This window comes from Cinclus cinclus, chromosome 7, assembly GCF_963662255.1.
Source record: "Cinclus cinclus chromosome 7, bCinCin1.1, whole genome shotgun sequence".
Classification (NCBI taxonomy): Eukaryota; Metazoa; Chordata; class Aves; order Passeriformes; family Cinclidae; genus Cinclus; species Cinclus cinclus.
In genome coordinates this window covers 28,883,134-28,897,616 of record NC_085052.1, presented here as the reverse complement: position 1 = coordinate 28,897,616, position 14,483 = coordinate 28,883,134, and the positions used below count along the sequence as shown (strand labels likewise).

General features: G+C 40.7%; 1 protein-coding gene across 2 annotated transcripts in view; it reads left to right on the top strand.

Moving 5' to 3' along the window:
- Positions 1-786: 786 nt before the first annotated feature.
- The window catches only part of REEP3 (receptor accessory protein 3), a 41,461-nt gene continuing 27,764 nt past the window's right edge, over positions 787-14,483 (top strand). For both annotated transcript variants that reach the window (XM_062496362.1, XM_062496361.1), the window contains exon 1: positions 787-838. In XM_062496362.1, the coding sequence (XP_062352346.1) occupies positions 807-838 (32 nt within the window). In that variant the 5' untranslated portion in view covers positions 787-806. The remainder of the gene's footprint in view (positions 839-14,483) is intronic.

The following is a 14,483-nucleotide window of genomic DNA, read 5'->3' as shown; positions in this document are numbered from 1 at the left end:
TGACTGTTTTGCTTGCTGTCGGGCCTTGGGCAGCAGCTGGTAAAAAGGTGTACAGGGGAAGAAACAAAAGTAACAAGGCAGACAGGCACTAATCCTTCCTGGTCATTTGCAGTTTTGGATTAACTGCATGTAATCCCTTTCGCCCACCTAAGGACATGACCTTAAATTGTCTTTGGGTCTGAGTGCTTGTCAGCAAATATAGAGGAGAAGCTTCAGAGGGGTGCAGGAGCCCAGGGAGCAGGCTGGTCCCACGCTCAGCTCAGAAGGCAGTGCTCCAGCTGGTGTCCCTAGGTGATGTACAGAACCCTTATCTAACCCCTCCAGCACGCTCCGGGGCAGCAGGCCAGCCTGAGGTGACTTCAATATATGACACGGATGTTTCGGCTTACCAAACATCCTGCAGCATTGACAGAACATGGGGAGCACACGGCAAAGACCAAGGTAAAGGCTGAGCATCCACCCTGCCTTAGAGGTGAGAAGGGGAGAAAGGTGCCTTACTGTAATCTTAACGACTTCTATCTGTTCCTCTGCCTTGCGGCTCATCTCCAAAGGCTGTATCCGTGTGGGGGTCTAGGGTCGACGCCACTGCTGCTTAGACACGTCCAGGGTGAAGAGGCGGGAGCAGACACCTTCCCCGGCCCTCACTCCCCAACCTCCCTCACGCCCGCCGGGCTCTCCGCAGCGGCCCCACGGCGCAGGCGCGCAGCCGCTGAGCCAATGGGGCGGGGCGGGGCGGGGCGGGGCGGGGCGGGGCCGCGGCCATTGCGGCCCGACCGGCTGAGGAGAAGCGCTCCTGCCCCGCCGCGATGGTGTCCTGGATGATCTCCCGCGCTGTCGTGTGAGTGCCAGGCTGGGGCTGCGGGAGGCGCCTTATTTCCCGGGCCGGGGGTGATCCCGATGAGCGGCAGGCGGGGAGTGGCGGGTGGCGTCCCTTTTCTCCTTCCCCCAGCCCCCTGAGCCGGGCGCTCTGCGCTCCCCTTGGGGGTCTGCGTGCCTCGAAGAGTCCCTGCTCTCCCGAAAACTCCCGCAAGACCTGCGCCGGGCTTATGGTTACTCCGTGTGTCTCTTGCTCCAAGTGCTTGTTTCCCGGGCTTGCGGAGCCAGCTAACTCGGGCTGCTTGTACCTGTCACGCACAAATTACAACCCAAACCCGAAGTAAGCTATAAAACCTGCTAACTTCTGCTTTTTAACTTGTAGCAGAGTTGAGAGGACAAGAAGAATGCTTGCGAGTTTGAGATGGCGGTCTATGCTGAGTGTAGGTTATCAGCTCAAGAGGTAGATTGGTAGTGTTGTGTGCTGGACTTTTATAAACTTGAGTTGTTGAAAGCCAAAGAGGCAAACTTTCCTAGGTGAGAAGCATCGTGTTGTATAAGTTCTCTTTGAGAAAGAATAAACTGCAGTGCAACCTGATTCTTTTTATAGGCATTGCAGTGTTCCTTCCTGAAACCGATGAGTTATTGTGCTCATTTGAATAATATTCCCTCTTAAAGTTGAGCAATATTTGGGCAGCAGAGTCTTCCTCGTGCCTTTTGCTGTGTAGCACTGTGACTCTGGGATTCCCAGTGCTTGAGCTGAGATTTGCTGTGTGTGAGTTTTTGCCCGACAAATGAAGTGAATCGGCTCACAAAGCAGTCCAACAAACATCTGAATTAGCATGAAGTATGTAGCAGGACTGCGTGACCCACAGCCGGGTATAATAGGATTTTTCTGTTTTGTTGGTGACAGATAACCCCCTTAAGCTGTCTGGTGTAATTTCATCTGAGGATTTTGTTAGGAAGCTTTCTCTTACTGCCACGTATATTTTCCGGCTGCAGTCCAACCACCTAGATAAGTAGCAGTCCTTTTCCCTCTCGTTGCCCTTCCTGAGACTTGTCACATAATTGCAACTTGCAAAGTAGAATATCATGTTCCAGAATTGGCAAAAGACAGTCGAGGTTTGGAAGAGAGTCTGTGGGAGGAATTGCTGTTGGTGCACTTGGTCAGTGTGGTCTTCTCATAAGCTGTACGTGGTGCTATAGGCAAGAGGCATACTCTTGCTTTCTGTACATTAGATGGAGTTGCTCAGCCTGTTTCTGTGTTATGTAAGAGCACCAGCCAGAGAATTCTTATTTTAACTACTTTGACTGTGTTGGTTTCAAGGGAAATGGCAGCAATGCTGAGCACCTTAATTTCTGATGACCGAATTCTTGTGTAGTTAGTTGGTTTTCTTTCCCCTGAATTCCTAAGGGTTGTATATGGATAAGTTAAAGTCCTCTCTAAGCCTAAACCAGTAGCAAAGGGAATGAAGAGAACAGCTACTGTTCTCCACAGATTTATTGCAAAAGGCAATAAAGGATAATGTACTGTGAAGTTCTGTGTAGTGTGGTTTCCTTGTCACCATTGGTCACTCACCTGTGTGCCCTAATTATTTTTGTTAAAAAGGGAGTCCTCAATGTTATTTATAAATCCATTCCACCTTCTTGTGTCCTTGTTTCATAGATGTGGTATTTAAATAGTTTGGCAGTGTTCAGTTTCTTAGGTAAGTGAAAGTACTCAATGCGAATTTGGACAGCTTTGAGATTATTATTTAAAATTCAAAAATTCATGTGGAAACAGAAGCTGAGAAGTAGCACAGAAGTAGATGTGATATGAGAGGTCTTAATTTCAATGGTCTTGAGGATGTCCTTGTTATAAATGAGAAACAAAGTCTCGATATTCAGCAAAATTTAGATTGCTTTATTTGATATAGACAGAGCAGGCAGCGCTGGGGAGCCTGAGGGGTCACCGCCCACTCCACGCTCCTTGGTTTGCAGCTCCTTTTTATAGGATGGTTTTCCTTGTAGTCTCCGGACAGTTTGTCAAGCAGCCATGTGGTCTTGGTAGATAAGGAACAGTAGACGTGGGGAATCTGGTCTTAACAGATAGGTTGCAATTGATTACACCAAGGCAGGAAATCTTTCAGGTTGCAATTGATTACACCAAGGCAGGAAATCTGGTATTGCAAAATCTTTCAGGCCATGGGAAACCCCCTGTTTTACAAACTGGTATCAAATACAATTTACTAAAAACACAATATTCATAACAGGGATTTAAACAGAATGATTTAGTCATATATATTTTTCTCTATCTTATGTCCATGCTTCATTTCAGACCTAACTATTCTGGTTTATACATACCCCACTACTTTTATGATTAACACGAATCTTTTATCAATTATTACATCCTTCTTGTCCTGTTTTCTCAGTGTCCATTTGATCTTCCTTTTTTGAGCTGTTTTCCTTCCTGGTCTCTTCTCAGATATAACTATTTCAGTGACTTTGGATCTCTAAATTGTGTATTTGGAGTTTGGAAGGTGTATACTTTCCCTTAGAAGCCCTAAGAAACAGATTCTTAAATACTATGTGGTAGTAGCTGTGAAGACCTGAGCCTCTTTCTTATGTAGCATTTTCATTCTGGGATGGTGACTTCCTGATGCTTATTTCCACAGCAGGCCCATGAAGCCCTGTTCTGTGTGTGCAGCCATCAAAAATACCTGTCATCTTGACTGGTGATGGAGAGAAGCAGCAGTTTTTCTGTCTGTGGCAGAGTTCTCCACTCCTACCTGACCTCCTGTGTTTGAGGGCCAAAAGAGCAGCCAAGTATTAATTTGTAGGTGTGTCGCAGTGCCCTCTGCTGACTTCTGACGTGCTGGGCTTGTCCTGACACGTGTGTCCCAAGCAAACTGCCTTCTGATTCTGTTTGAGACTTTGCAATTTTGGATGCATTAACTCCACTAAAATAGTTTGGTTAACGCTTTAAGGGACTAGGGAATGGAGCTAGTAGAGAATTTGAATTTTTAATTGTGTGTAAATTGTCTTTTGGAGTCATGGACAGAAAACAGGAGAAAACAGGGAGTGGTTGAAATTCACTGTTCCACATAATAATCTTCAGCACAACTTTTTTTAATGAAATCTTTTCCCTTTACTTTATCAATGCTATTATTCTTAAGTATTTAAACTTGTGAAATACCTTGTACTAATTGCATATCTTATGTCAAAAAGCAGAAGATTTAAAGTGCATAATTAAAACATCTTTGAGTTTTTAAATTCTGTGTTGACTGAGTGCTGTTGTAGTAAGTATAGCTCATTATTATTTGTAAAACACACTGGCTGTTGCAACAATTTTTGGAATGTTCACTGCAGGAGTTTTCCTTTTTTTCACTTAACAAAACCAACAGGAAGGTAAATTATTTCATTCAGTGTCGCAAAAAACTTTTCAGGGTGCCTCATCTTGTTCTTAGTCTTTAATGATGGAAATAATATTTTTTAAATTTGTTATTTCCCATCTTGTTAACTTCGAATAGAGCTTGTGCCTGACTTTTAGTCCACTTGGATTGCTCATTCTTCTCATTTCTAAGATCTGAGTGAGTGTGTACAAATCAGTTGCTGAGACAGTATTTAATAGTAAACACACTTAATACTCGTCAGTCACAGCCTGGTATGGATGAGATCAGACCATGCTCTTGTGCCAAGCAAAGATGTGAAAGCATCCTAAATACAAAGTAGATGGCCATTTTGTTCTTGCAATCTGTTAAAGCAGACTGTCTGCTGTAATCTGTTAACTTTTTTCCCTCCTCACTTGAAAATGAAAGTTCCCCCATCTGTGTTGCTTTCCAACACACTCTCTCCCTTCATGTTGAAGTACATGGTTTATTTCCAGTTAAATAGGTCAGCCTCCATGAATGTTGGAAGGGAAGGTTGCAGTGCTCCACAGAAGGGATGTATTTGTCTTGGGTACCAGTAGTTAGCTTTCTGTTTGCTTGTATTTATAGTGTCTGTCTTCCCCACCTCAGATTTAGAGCCTTGCAAATATTCCTCAGTTCTGATATTAGATTATAACTAAATAATTTAAGCAGGACAAAGACTGTCTGGGGGACATGGGTGGTGACCTGAAGCGAGGTAGTAGTGTTAGTCTCTCTCAGCCTTTGCTGCTTTACAGATTGGAGCTGTTTCTCTAATGGTAGTTTCCAAGGCATTATCTTACTCTGCTTTTAATGCTTCTGTTGTTTGACATTTCCAGATGTCCAGCTGCCCCTAGAATTACCACATAGCTGAGAATGGGTGGCTGAAGCCATAGCTTCTGTGTTGATTGGATTATTGTCAGGAATACCAGGCTTTGCATGCAGGTGGTGTTTTATGTAACTCTGTATGCTTTGACTGTTAACCTAGATTGTGTCTTGTTCTTGGAATACATTTTTTTAAATTAAAAGCATAAACTACAGAATATTTACCCTCTTGTTTGCTAATCAACATGCTCTCAAACGTGTCTTGAAGCGATCACAGCTCATTGGATGGAATCAAGTAACAGTAACACCGTGTGTGTGGAAGGAATAGCTATAGCTTAATAGCCTAATCTTCAAGTCAGAAGAGCCATTTGTGGGCGAGTTACTTTGACTGTTTGTAGCCTGCTCTCTGGCACAATGGTTGCAGCTGAAGTATGAAGGGTGTTGACTGCTGTTGGATGCTGAATTTCTGATGGTATTCTTGAGTTGAAAGGCCTATAAATTGCCACTGCAGCTGTGGGGGAAAAGGAGTTGCTGTCATTGTGTGAGTGGGTAAGATGTGCTGCAATGTCTGTCTCATCACAGATCTGGAATGAATCAGTGACCATGTATCAGTTATCCATGGCATTTCATGCTATGCTTAAATAGATCTCGCTGTCTTTTTGCTGGGAGGGGCCATCCTGCCCTTCACCTTCTCCTCACTTTCCACAGGATCCAAACATCACTCTGTGACCACTGTGTAAGTCTGGTTGTTTTGTCAACTAGAATGAAAACTAGCATTGATAGAAGTTAATCTTTTGTTAGTTGCAAGGAACTGCATCAGCTCATGCTGCTGTTGTGTAGTTGCTAGGTAAGTGCTGTGTTGTGAATGAAAAATTGCAGAACAAAACCAGCATTATTGTAGGCTTTGGGGTACGGTTAAAGTGTGCTCTGAAACTACAGTCTTCGCTTTCACATTGCTGCTTATTCCTTCTTGTGAATCTGGTTCCAGTAATAACAGTGCAGCTGTTCTAATCAAACAAGGTGTCAGATTTTTTAAAGGCTTTTCAGTTTCATGGGTTGAAATCTGTAAGCATATGTAAGTCTAGGGATTAAGTGATTGTCCTGACTGTGTGAAGGTTTAAAATAATTTACAAAATTGAACAATGAAATCACCAGAGCACTCCTCTCCAACAGTTCGGTTTCTCTGTGTGGCAATCCTAATTTCTGCTCAGTCGTATGTCACTTGTAACACCTCTTGAGTTAGTACAATGCAAAATTACTATCTCTGACAACTTGCAAGAAGTGTCCCTACTACTTGTCTGGCACACCTTGCCTTAGATCAGAATTTTCTCTGCAGCCTAGCTGCTCTTTTCTCTCCCATGTTTATAGGATGTGTACGTGCAGAGCACTGCGTGGTCAGTGTGCCCAGCCTATGGCAGGGGGGTGGCTTGAAGCTTGTTCAAAACAGATGGAGCACATCTAGAGGTGTCCTGTGGACTATGACATTCTTACTTAATGGTCTTGGCATGTACTGTGTTACAAAATGTGCTAAAACCCACATGTGTGTTCTATGCGTTATAGATAAAGAAATACCAAGAACTGCATGATCTGGCGCAAAAGGATGTTTCTAATTAAAACAAACAGCCTCCACCCTTGCAATGTTCCATGAACTGATGTCTGCTTTGAGCAAACACAGAAATTGAGCATTTCTGCAGCCAGGACAGAATGGCTTGTCTTTCCTGGGTTTGTTCATAGAGGCAACTCCTGAAATGCTTGTTTAAGGCTGAGGAAGATCCTGAGCCAAATTTTGATTTTTATTTTTTTAAAGTTACTTTTGCGCAATAATTTTATCTTTTATAGAAATATATTCATATTTGATAGAATTTTTTTATATTTGATAGAAATTATCTTCAAAATATGTGTAAAAACGTGTCTGGCAAAGTCCTCTGTTCCAGTGTTCCATGTGTAAAGGAGCTTTCTCTGAACATTTTGGTCCTTTTTATTCTGCTTTTGAAATTCCAAAATTTTGAAACCTGTGAAAGTAGTAGGTTTTTACAGAAGAAAATGTTACATCTGTCAACAGTGTAATCCCTCTGTTGTCAAGATCTGCCAGACTAGATCATAACAATTTACTACAGGACAAATGAGAGGAGGTGTGTAAAGTCTAGGCAGGAAAGGTGATTGCAGGTTTTTTGCTGATCAGTATGACTTCAAACATGACCAGCCTTGGTGGCAACAGAACAAGTAATGTGACAAGATGGTTTCAGATATGAGGGAAATCAAACACTCCAGAGAGGCTGTCTCTGCATTGAGCTCCTTGTTAGCCATCTCTGTTGCTTTGCTGCTCATTTATCACTGACAAAGTAATAGGGCATTTCTTGTATTTCCTAGAAGTCTGCAGGCATCAGCATGGAGGTGGATTTAACTAGATTAATGTTTGTCTTGTGTTTATCATCTTTGGAATATTGCTCATTCATCCCAAAGACAGTTGGAACTTGTGTTTGATGTTGAAAACCAAATGCAATTTATTTCAAAAGCCTGCAACCTGGCTTTAAGTGCAAGGATTTCCCAAGCGGAATTTTTTGTGATGTGTGAAACCTGGCATAATGCTGTACTTTCTAGTGTTGAAGCTGTTGGAACTTCAGTGCTCGAACAGAAAAACCAGAAAAGAGTTTGTGCTTCTGCCTTCCTACACTGTCTAGTTTTGTTATTTCCTCCCCCCACCCTGTTTAATAACTTCATTGATCAAAACTGTGAAAAGGAGAGTGAGGAAGGAAGATGGTCACCAGTTTAAAGATATCCTGATTAGTTTTTACAGTATGGTAACATTACCTTGAACTAATATAAAAACCCCAAAGAATTATTATTTGGATTTGTGCTGTCATTATTCACTTCTGTCTTCTAATCTGTCGTTGTTGTTGTTGTTGTTCCAGATTAGGAACATAATTTCCTTTATGTATAAAGGCACATCTAGGATTACTCAGTTGAAGTGTATTTAGTATTAGAATGTTTTAGAAGCTGACCTATTCAAAATTTTCAGCAGTGAAAAGCTTATGGTTCACTTGGAAGACAATATATCCACAGAAACATAAAATATATGTTTTGCATGACTGCTTTGGCAGTCATTAGTTTGCTGTAGTTGCAGTGTAAGCAGTGTTGGTTTTACTGTTCTACTTTTAGAACTTTGAGGGGTAGTTTTTCTTGAATGGTTGAGACAAAATGAAATTTACATTTGTACAAAGAGGATAATGTGAAATGGGTAAATTATCTTACATTTGCATTTGGAAAATAACATTTCTGAAGAGGTACACATTTCTTTTGTATCTTCTAGTTTCTTAGCCCATTTATATATAACCAGTGAAACATACTTGTGTTAATAGAATTTTCTGTAAAAAATTTTTTTTTTGGTTAACCAGCTTAGTGTGCTGTATTTGTTTTTGAGAGCAAAACCTAACCTTCAAACTAATTAATGCATAAGTCTCTAAAGAAAAACCCATAAATTATTCGGGTTCTGAAGGGAGGAAATTAAGATATCTTTTTAACATTGTATTTTTGACACTTAGGTTAAGTTACTAATAGAAGTGCATGAATAAGCTGGTAGAGATATTGCTTGTCAGTCTTAATTTGCTGTCTAACAGAATCTTCAGAGTTCTCTATATACCAGCTATAATTGAGGAAACATGTGTTCTTGGGAATGGCAAATCCAGGTGCTGCCTCAACAACATCTGCGAAATACAAGTTTGTAAAAACCTTTTCCTGTACACAATGGAAAGGTTTGTTTTTTGAATGCTCTAAGAGGCTTCAGAAGTACATTTCTGGGTTATAAGATGAACAGAATTGTTTGAAAAATCAAAGACCTTAGGGCAAAAAATTAAAATGTCTGTAGTTTTAGATGATTAAAAGAAAAACCACAAGCTGTCTGGGGTAGAGATAAGACGTGCTTGCTTTTAGAGTTGGTGTTACATGGTTCCACTTACCACTTTGCTCAGATTGTGGTATTTTTGTAGCATTTTTTTGGGAGAGGTAGGACATTGAGGCTGGTCTCTGATGACACCCTTGGGTTCAGGAATGTATAATGATTAAGTAGGACCTTTCTGAGCTTTTGAGTTATGAGCTTCACTTTCCTTTCTGGAGCCACCTAGACAGATTGATATTCCACGCAGTGTGACCTATAGCAGTGTGGACACTTTCTAAAAATGCAACCCATATGAATGGGTGGTTACACGCAGTGAGGTTTGCCTCAGACTAACAGACAGCTCAAAATAAAATGTGGTTTCCCTTGGAATAGGGAGAAGCAATTTTTTTTGGGACCACTTCTATGTTAGCTTCCTATAGCCAGTTACTTTGCCGTTGATTAAGTCTTCAAAATACTCTTAGAGCAGCAAACAATGATTGTGGATTGTAAATTGTGAAATTAGCTCAAGTCTCTAGCAGACTTGATGTAGGGTGAAATCCCAAGTTGAAAAGGTAAGAATCCAAGTGGAAATCCATTTTTTGACTGTGACATTTGGAGGTGTTGGAGGGAAGAGCCTAGGCCATAAGTGATGGTCAAGCCTGGAAGAACTCCAGTGGGGGTAGCTAGCTTTGAAGCCACTTGTTAAAGCTGAATAAAGCTTTAGATTTGAAAAATAGTTCAGAATGGGCATGACTTCAGAGTCTTGAGAGAATCTAAACTGGGTTTCCTCTAATACTGAAAATAATATTAAAGTACTAGATTGCTGAACCTACAGTTCAAGCATTGAGTACATCCCGAAACTTTCTCCTTTAGCAGCTGCTGAGACAATAGAGGAAATATGCTTAAACAAGTTATTGCAAAGAATATTTGTCCCCATCTCCTGTAGTTGAGACTTATGTTGATAGCGTGTCATTATACATGGGCTTCCCATTGTGACTTCTATAGCTTGATTGAAGGTGATATAACTCAGGGTAAATATGCCCAAATTAACTTCAGTAAATCAAAAGCTGGCCTTGGATCTTTTCAGGCAACCAATTTTATCGCCTTCCCCCCCCCCCCCCCCAGTAGTGGAGGAGGTTACTGCCACTAGAAACACTTGAGTTTTCTTGTCTTGGGACTTGCATGCATTAAATGAGTGAGGCTGCTTTAAACATTAAGTACAGTTGCTCTAGTGAGAATGTATTCTGCTGGGCTTTTTTTGACTTTTATTCTAGGGATGTGGTGTTCATGTATTTTTGGCAAAGTTTCTTTTAGTTTTCTGTCACCTGCTGAACTTCTGTCAATTACTATTGCTGCTTTTCAGCTATGCTGCATTACTGCTTCTGTTCCAATTTGGGGCTGGATAAAATACCATCTTTATGTGCAAATCTGATTGTTACCTGTTAATTTCACCAGAACTGAGATCTGAGACTTCCAAGAGCTGAAGTGTTATGACTGTTAAACATGTTTAAAAATGTGCAGGACTTGGCAGTACCAAGATGAGTCTTTGCTTTGTTTTCTTTATGCTAGCTTTGGTACTCCAAACGTCCATCTAATTTTCTTTGTTTCAAAACTTGCTGTGTCACAGAGCAGAGAAACCTTTGAAAAGAAGTGGCTGCTGACTTGACACAAGTTAGCTGAAGTTACTGTAATGAACAATTGCTGCAATGGAAGGTGTTTAAAGGTGTCTTCTGGATTCTTAAGTATCCTTGATATGAAGAATATCATGTTCTTACACAGAAATCAAGGACCTGAAAATCTGTAGAAGCTTCCAACATAATTTTGAAGACACTAGGCACAACAAGTAGTATAAGTAAGAGACCTGGTAATTTTTTGCTTAAATTTATGGAAGCCAAGAGACTAACAAGTGTATATATAACTTTAAACCTCGTAACAAAATGAAACACCTTATTCTAGATATGTAATATTCCTCTTAATCTTGTTCAAAACATTATCTGCATTAAATTACCCATGTGTTTTAGGAGCACTCAGAAGTGTCCTAAATGGAGAGGATCATGTAGCTCATGAAAACTGCATGTGTAGGTTGTAATACCTCCAAGAACAGTAAGTGTAAAGAATTTTTCCAAGGCAAGGGAGCTCCTAAATGTGTTTCTCTGTCATCTGTCAATTACCTTTACTATGTAAACTCTTTATGTGACAGTTTCTTTGAACATGAATGTAGAAAAAATTGTAGTCTTAATTGTATCTTGCTCACCTGCTTTATGAAATAAACTTATTCATGCATGTGCTAAATGGAAATAGAAAATATCCTGAAAACCAGGCTTGGTTTGACTTTTTAAAAAAATAGCAAATTAGTCAATTTGTTTCTTCTGTCATCCTTAATCCAGCTGTCAGTCCTTGCTGAAGAAAAGCACAGTTCAGTACAAGGACACATCTTTTTATTTGAGCAAAGTTATGTGCAAGGCTTAAGAGCTGTTGTCTTAAGAGCTGTCTGAGAAGTATCTACAACTCTTAGTAACTGTTGGCTATTTTTCAGTGTTCAGTTGTGCTCCTGCCTGATATCACAGCTGGCTGACATGGGGCCATAAATACTTAGCTTCCAGTGGTAAGCAGTCTTAGCACCAGAGAAATCAGAGATGATTTCAGGTATATGAAGGAAAATAACTTACTTGAGATTTAAGTGTGAGCAGCTTTGGAAATGAATACTTCTCCAGCGGGGATGAAATTATGCTCTTGAGTTGAAGATAAGAGATAAATGGGAGATTTAAGCTCTCTTATAAGGGTTGTTTTGTATTTGAAGGCATTCAATGTTTGCTCTTTGTCGTGAGGAAGTGTTACAGATAGTCTGGTTTCCGTTCCTCGTTCCTCGGTGTGAGTACTTGGAAGGTGTGAGCTCACCTGAGTGCCCTGCCCACCTGATGAGCTCTGTAAGAACTGTAAACAGGAAGGAGTACTGGGATGGGCAGGATGCTATTACAGCAGAAGTCAAACATTTATCATAAAAGGAAGAGGTGAATAGGCAGTCATGAAGAGAAGTGCCTAAGGGTTTTATAAAAATTTCTATTTGCCTTCCAGTACTAGCTTTTTATACTTTTCTATACAACTGGGCTCGTTGGACCTTTTGACTGTGTTTTGAACAGGATTTGTTATCTGGTGGGCTTTTTGGTTTTTTTGTTCTGTTTTGGTTTTTTTTTTATGACATGGTGATGGTATCTCCAGACTTATGCTCTTCTGTTAAAGTATGACTAGGCTATCCAGCAGCACAAGAAAAATTGCTTAGTTGTGGACACAAATTTTAGGCACTGTCTCCAGGCACAGGTGCAGATTTTTTTAATTAGAGTGATATGCAAGTAGCTTCTCCCCAAGTACTTCTGCACTGTTCAGGATCTATATGTGAACAGGATGTGAGTTGATTTGAACAGGAGGTGAGTTGAACAGGTTTTGTGTACCAATAATGCCCTGTCAACTCATGAGGAGGGTGACTGGGAGAACTGTGTTAAAACACTGATGCAGCTTTACCATGTGAAAGAATTTCCAGGGTGACTCATTAGAGAGGGTAGCTTGGATTTTGCTTTGGGAGTTGTTTTTTAGCAGTCCCTTGTTCCAGACTGCCACAGGCCCCTGAGAGAGGGCTGTTAGAGCCCATAAGTACACCAGCACTTGCACACAGATTCCAGTGCAGAACATCCCTTACAGAAGAGAATTTTTTCTATTTTTGTTGTTGTTGTTGTTGTTGTGCTCTTTTTAGGCTTCTTTCAAGGTTCAGACAGGGATATTTCCATGTTGAGACAACTTCAAGAGTTACCTGGCAACAGGTTTCCTAATTTGGGGTAGATCAATTAGTCTATTAACATGAGTGGATAGGATACTTGTAACGGAGCCTGGAGGTCTGCATTGGAAGAAAGGCTTGTCTCCCATCAGATTGCTTGCAATTGTTATACTTGGGACCCATTAAATAAAAGTTCCTGGCATAGAAAAGTCCCACATTTTGGAGGAGCCAGTAGGGATGTCACTTTTCCTCTTAAAATGCTAGGGTGGTTTCTGACTTCTCAAGTAATTGCATTACTATTGGTTATGCTGTGCTTTGGAAGAATCTGGCAGTTGCTTTGGAGAATTCCAGCTTTCTAAGTTGGAAAGTTAATAGCTGCCTTGCTCTGTTCAAGAATGTGCTTTATTCCAATCTGTCAGTGCTTCTGGGTATATTCTTTAATTGTTAAGACATTTTTTTCTCTGGCTTTTCTATTCTGGTCATAAGAATGCTATGAAGACCTGTTTTAACCGACCTGTTTCTGATTGTATTCCTGCATTTTGGTAACTGTAATCTGCTAAAGGAGTTGCCAAATTTAAAGTTCACTACTGTTAGTAGACATGTTCTTTTAATAGGATTCACATGATTTTCCTTGCTTCTGCCCAAGGAAGGGGGGGTGGAAGAAAAAGTAGGATACAATTTCATGTGGGGTTCAGGAGCCGATCATCACGCTCCCCTGTCCCTGTAGAAGACTAGCATTTTGGTCAAAGTGTAGTTTTCATAGTTACTTGAATATGTAGTGTTTTACTGTAGATTGTGTGGGTAGTATTGTGTATCTGAATAGCAAAATGGAACTAAATTCTGTCAGGTGCTGGACAGAAGGACTTTGTTTAGTGTAGTGCTTTTCAAAAACATTCAGGACAAAAATGCCGGGGCAAGCTTTTGTTTGTGTGGACATGTGAACCATAGCTGGTAGCTGGCTTAGTCTAGAAATCACTACCTAGCTGTAACACTCAGGGGCAGGGATAAGGTATGACTTGAGAATCTTGCTTTTTTGGCAGTGCATTGGGTTTGTGTGTCAAGGTTTTAGTCTTTCTCATTATCCTACTCTGATTTGATTGGTAATAGATTAACAATCAAATTAGCCAAACCGAGTTGGTTAATTGCCCATGACAGTAACTGGTAAATGATCTCTGTCCTTATCTCTCACCAACAGCCTTTGAGCTTTTTGCTGCATTTTCTTTCCCCTGCCCAGCTGAGGAGGGGACTGACAGAATGGCTTTGGTGGGCACCTGGTGTCCAGCCTGGGTCAACCCAACACATGCAGGGTTTCTTGCTTTTTCTCCTGAATAGGATTCTTCCATATACTCTTTATGCCTTATTTCGAACTTGAGAGTGTCACAGAGGTGCATAGCAGCTAGAATTTACTCTGTAACTGTGGCCTCATCACTTGGTAGCCAAAAAAAAAGGGAAAGAGAGAGAAATCCAAACTGCTGATCTTTGATGGGAGTGCCTTGGAATTATAAGGGCTGTATACAGTCTAAGCAAGAATGCTTCTGCTTTTCCATTGTGTGCTGACTGAAATCCCATTGTTAAGGGATATGGCTCTGTTTGCCTTTTTTACAGCCAAGAACAGCCAGCCAAAGATTCATGCATTGTTCTTTAGATTTTTATTCTGCTATTTAGTTTTCATTAGCAAACTTCCTTTGAAATGAAATCTTGCTTAGGCTAAACTTGTTAACCATATGAGGAATAGTAATTATAGTTCATCTAGAAGTAAAATTGTATTACCACCACCAGATCTAGTTTCTGCATAGATAGTACAGTGTCACCTACA